At 40.1% G+C, this 6,000-nt stretch overlaps 1 protein-coding gene across 1 annotated transcript in view; it reads right to left on the reverse strand.

Annotated features, from left to right (window-relative positions):
* LOC108804678 (cytoplasmic phosphatidylinositol transfer protein 1-like) overlaps nucleotides 1-6,000 on the reverse strand; it is a 102,962-nt gene that overhangs the window by 13,168 nt on the left and 83,794 nt on the right. The window contains exon 5 of the mRNA XM_018576520.1: nucleotides 242-313. Coding sequence (XP_018432022.1) covers nucleotides 242-313 — 72 coding nt within the window. The remainder of the gene's footprint in view (nucleotides 1-241; nucleotides 314-6,000) is intronic.

Consider the following 6,000-nt stretch of genomic DNA (forward strand, 5'->3'; position numbering starts at 1 on the left):
GGTGGATTCTCCAAAATAGCTACACAGGTAAATGAGAGCTTGCAGTAAGTGCTTTTACTACTTGTTTAGAATATGCAAATACTTTTTCTTCAGGGTTTGGGAAAGAGCTCCCCTTAAGGAAATCTCTTATGATCTTTTTCATTCATTGTCTGAATTAACCAGGCATGCAATATGTTTATTGTAATCTGATTCTGGACCCTTAGTTTTAGTAGACGTTATAGTATATAAAGGAGTTGCTTACCCGGTCATTGGAGCCATTATTATTTTCAAACTTTGTTTCTATTCTTATTTGAAATTTTGGCAGAAAAGAACACTGAAAAAAAACAAACAAATTCCATTGGAAGAAATGTATAGAAAAGTTATAACTTATGTATACAAAATATTTAAATTGCAAGCATAGGATCCATTGTTTGAACACCTGTTAATCAGTATGCTCTGAAATATGCAAGAACTGAAAACCTGAATATGGTCAGGTTCATACATGATCAGTAAGTATTTCCTCATTTTGAGGAACAGCTGTTCAGTCTAGGTACATATGCTAAAGAAAATGGGGCAAAGCAAAAGGTTGATTAGTGAAGATGCACTAAGTATATACGCACATATATACATACACAAACACACACACATAGTAGTGCTCAAAAGTTTGCATACCCTTGGAGAATTGGTAGTATATGTGCCATTTTCAAGGAAAACATGAGTGAGCAGGCAAAACACATTTCTTTTATTTCTTATGGGATTTATATTCAACTGTAGGTCATAACAGAATGGCACAATCATAAAACAAAACATGGCAACAAATAAAAAAATGAAAGGACCCCTGTTCAAAAGTCTGCATACCCTTAGTTCTTAATACGGTGTATTGTCCCATTTAGCATCAATGACAGCGTGCAGTCTTTTGTAAAGGTGGTCCATGAGGCCCCGAATTCTTGCAGGTGGTATAGCTGCCCATTCGTCTTGGCGAAATGCCTCTAAGTCATGCAAAGACTTTGGTCGTCTTGCATGAACCGTACATTTGAGATCTCCCCAGAGTGGCTCAAAGATCTTATGGTCAGGAGACTGTGATGGCCACTCCAGAACCTTCAGCTTGACTTGGCCTTGTGCTTAGGGTCATTGTCATGCTGGAAAGTACAACAGCTTCCCATGAGCAGCTTTCATGCAGAAGAATGCAAATTGTCTCCCAATATTTTCTGATAACATGCTGCATTCATCTTGCCATCAATTTTCACAAGATTCCCTATGCCTTTAGAGTTCACACCCCCAAAACATCAGTAAGCCACCACCATGCTTCACAGTGTGGAAGGTATTCTTGTCGCTATAGGCCTTGTTGACCCCTCTCCAAACATAGCGTTTATGGTTGTGACCATCAAGCTCTATTTCGGTCTCCTCACTCCAAATTACAGTATGCCAGAAGCTGTGAGGCGCGTCAAAGTGTTCCAGGCATATTGTAACCATGCTTTTTTGTGGCATTTGTGCAGTAAAAGGCTTCTTTCTGGCAGCTCAACCATGCAGCTCATTTTTGTTCAAGTAACGCCATATTGTGCTCCTTGAAACAACAACACTGTATTTTTCCAGTGCAGCCTGTATTTCTCTTGGGGGTTACCTGAGGGTTTTTTTTGTATCCTGAACAATTCTTCTGGCAGTTGTGGCTGCAATCTTTCTTGGTCTGACTTCGGCTTGGTATCAAGAGATCCCTGAATTTTACACTTCTTAATAAGTGATTGAACAGTACTGACTGACATTTTCAAGGCTTTGGATATCTTTTTATATCCTTTTGCATCTTTATAAAGCTCCATTACCTTGTTACGCAGGTCTTTTGACAGTTCTTTTCCGCTCCCCATGGCTCAGTATCTAGCCTGCTCAGTGCATCCACGTGAGAGCTAACAAACTCATTCACTATTTATACACAGACACTAATTGCAATTTAAAAAGCCACGGATTAACCTTTAATTGCCAATTTAACCTGTGTGTCACCTTGTGTGTCTGTAACAAGGCCAAACATCCCAGGGTGTGTAAACTGTCATAGGTCGGCTCAATAGATCGGGAAGTGAACAAACACATACCGTCGCTCGCTCACTTCTCGATCCTGTCCCTGCAGAGAGCCGCGACTGTCACTCATGGCTCCCTGCAGGGATTCCCCCTCTCCCGTCTGATCCTCCAGCGCTGAATGGTGGGACGGACAGGGGAGGGGGCGGGTACAGTGGCTCTGCCTCTAAATAGGCAGAGCCAGCTGTCACTCATGCAGCTGGGTGGATCCAGACAGTAATGCCAGGATCCATCCCGGCTGCGGCGTCTCAGTATACCGTGAGCTGTAGCTCGCGGTATGCTGAGCTTTGGGTGACGGGAGGACGCTAGTTTGTGTCCTCCCATTACCCTTAGGAGAACTATGGGGAAAAGCCCTGACCCCATAGTTCTTTAATGGTGAAGGATTTAGATTTGGTGGAGGTCAGTATGCAATGGATGTCTGGTTTGTGCCAGCTTAAAGGAACAGTGAATTTAAAATATTTATGACACAGGTACCCTCTGGAGACTACAGTACCTTTCAAAGACTCTTTGCCACCTATGCCCCCTTAGAAGAAGAGCCAACTCCTTCTTAAAATAATTGGGAGAATAATTTATATTTGAAAACTTTTCTTTAATATCCTCTGATTTTGTAAATAATGAAAATGACTGAGGATGTAGCCTTATAGCAAGGCTAACTCTGGCAACATGTGCTTCATACTTCAATTTATGCTTTTATTCAGCAACTACTAAAAAGGGTTTTGTGGCAGTATCCATGATTAATAAACAATTCTCAAAGCAAAGTTTGATGGACAAATCAAATCATTTTCTATAATGCAGTCCACTAAGTTATTAGTTAATATCTGGCCTTATGCCCCCAGCCCCTCCCCAACCCCAAGGGTGCCAAAAAAAAAAAAAAAAAGAAGAAGAGCTACTCTGCGGGGCATCCCAGAGAGACAAACAGAGCTCCTTTCTAAAAAGTCAGCCATAAACAAGCCTACAACCTTCCAAAGCTTCAAAGAGAGATGCCCTGTCAGAGCCAACTGGTGAGGGTCAGGTTTACATATTTTGGGCACATTTGGGAACAGCACATCCAGGACCAATGGCTGCTCTCTGTCATCAACAAACATTATGTTCTGGAATTCTATTAAATGTGTTCTTCAGACCATTTTGTTCCCACAAATACATACTCCTTCCTGTGTGGTCAAGAGTCGTTTAACTTATTTAATAAATCCATGAAAGTAAAAAGCCATAAATGCCAAATTCACAAAGCTTTAACAAGATAAGTAACTTTATTTTAGTCATGTGACATTGAATTTCAAGTCTTATTAGACTAAGCGGATAACTATATATTTTTTTCCAAAATAACCATTATCCTGGTGTGTTAAGCTTTGAGAATTGAGCTTATGATATTTGTTAATCAACTAAAGAGACATCAGGGTGTCTACTCATCAATGCGTCTAGCAAGACATTCTGTTTAATTCTTTTTGTGAAAAAGCTAGTTCGGATTATCTCTGGCTAATGTTTACCTCAATCTACCAATCTTCAACCAGCACAAATTTTTTTTAGGATGGTTCCTTACTACTGATTCAACTGTCATTTGGCCTGGTGCCAGTTCCTAACCTCTTCTCAATATTTTGAGCAAAACCCAGACAGACTTTGATGGAAGTATGTACTGAACCATGCAATAGAACACTGAACTCATAAAAGTCTTTTTAGTTTTTATGGTATGTAAGAGGTACTCTGGGAATCACTTGGACAGAGTCTGACCCAAGGAAAAGCCATGAAAGGAAAATTACATTTAGATTTTTTTTTTGGTTGTATGCAGCCAGACACTTTGCTAGGATGTAGCAAAACAAAATAATTTCCTTTTCTTGTTTTGCAGTGCACTGCTAAATTATAAAATTGAGGCATAACTGTTCTTCCAAATGGCAGTTAACCAATTCTACACATTTGGATCACTATCTCAAATTGATAATCTTATAACCACATTTGCCAATACATGCAGACATCATACAACATATCCTTTTGTCCCCTACATGATCCGGAATACTTGGCATGTGCCTGAAATAATTTGTCATGTGCTTGAATGTATGGTTATAAGCATGCATTGCTAAATCTATTAAAAGTCCTGGTTAGTCAACATCTGGGTTGAACAACTAGATCTTCAATAGCTGCATCTTTATCCATGAAGGGACATTTTTGGTAGTAAATCCTATTATACATAAACCTTAAAATATGCCGTCTTTTTGCTTTCTGATGCCAAAACTGGTAAACAGTTCTAATCGATGCCCTATGGTGTATGGAACAGGTAGTTCAGGTTTGCCCTAGGGCGTGTAATTGTTCATAGAGAATTTCCAACTTTTCTGAATACCCCTGGTGATCCCAAGAGAAATAAAATAAGTTTATCCTGATTGAACCAAAAACAAACTGCATGAAGAGACCATCGTATGTCTGTGGCATCCTCAACCAATCTAGGTTACCTGTCTTGCAAAGGAATACAACTGATTTAACAGGTCAGGAAACCATGTCTTAATGCTGTCGTTACTTGGCAAATAAGCCGACGCTAGAGTGGTCATGCCTCCCTTGTTCTGCTCCTGCCCTCTACATATCATGATTGGCTAAGCCAAGGTCTGCTCTGGACAGCTATCTGTTCTCTATTATTTTCTAAGGACAGGATGTTTGGGACTGCATGCCCTCTTATGTGTATGGGTGGCCTAAACATTCATACCAAATCAGATTCGTTTGCAAATAATGCACTGCAAGTAAATACAAAAAAGTTAACCTGTAAAAGGGTGCAAAGGAATCTTGGAATTCAATCACATTCAACAACAAAGAGCTGAATGCTTGTAAACCTCAATTCAAGTCAAAACAAAGAAATTGCTTCACTTCCAATACCTCTGTGTGACATCAAAGGGTTTTTTACCTGGTGGCAATTATACGTTTTACAATGCATAGTTTTTACAAGTCTTTGTTACAGTGTAAATGTACTTTATAGAGAGACTTTGTTCAGTAAATATACTTCTAAAACTCTGAAACTCTGACCCACAACACTACTTGTTACATAGGCCTAAACCAGGTTACACTGCAATTTCATATATTTCAGATAAATCTTTTTTCCATGGCGAAAGAAGAACATCTGCCCAATCAAGTTATTTACAGACATCTTAGAGAATGTTGGTACGTCCCACCACGACCCTGGCCAATGGCTAAATTTTCCCTTGTCAAACTTACACAGACACAAATATACCGTAGGGCAAAAATTATTTAGTCAGCCACCAATTGTGCAAGTTCTCCCACTTAAAAAGATGAGAAGCCTGTGATTGGCATCATAGGTAGACCTCAACTATGAGAGACAAAATGAGAAAACAAATCCAGACAAATCACATTGGGATTTGGAACTAATTTATTTGCAAATTATGGTGGAAAATAAGTATTTGGTCACCTACAAGCAAGAGTTCTGGCTCTCACAGACCTGTACCTTCTTCTTTAAGAGGCTCCTCTGTCCTGCACTCATTACCTGTATCAATGGCACCTGTTTGAACTGTTATCAGTATAAAAGACACCTGTCCACAACCTCAAACAGTCACACTCCAAGAAAAACTAGAAAAAAATGGTACATGCATGAATCTATAACCGGCCTTTATAGCAGGGCGCACATTGGGAAGGCTTACAACAATACAAAACACAAAAATTCCCCAGCCTCAACCTGCCAGCCAGCCTGCAACCAAACAAGTAGCCCTGTCAACAGTATGCGTTAAAATCAGAGGTTTTAGTTGCACAAACTTTTGGCCAAAAATATGTAGAAGCCACACTGCCGCGCCAAGGCACCTCTGCAAAGTGTGGTCCTAACTCTATGTATCCGAGTCTCCAAGTGTGAGCATATTAATGAAGTTGATAAATTACATGCAGGTGTACCTGGAGGTAGCCAACTCCTCCTAATAAGGTGCAGGGACGCACTGGAGGCCCAGCAACCAAAAATGCACGCTGGGACTCCAGTGC

The sequence above is a fragment of the Nanorana parkeri genome, unplaced genomic scaffold, assembly GCF_000935625.1.
Source record: "Nanorana parkeri isolate BGI_ZX_2015 unplaced genomic scaffold, ASM93562v1 scaffold69, whole genome shotgun sequence".
Taxonomy (NCBI): Eukaryota; Metazoa; Chordata; class Amphibia; order Anura; family Dicroglossidae; genus Nanorana; species Nanorana parkeri.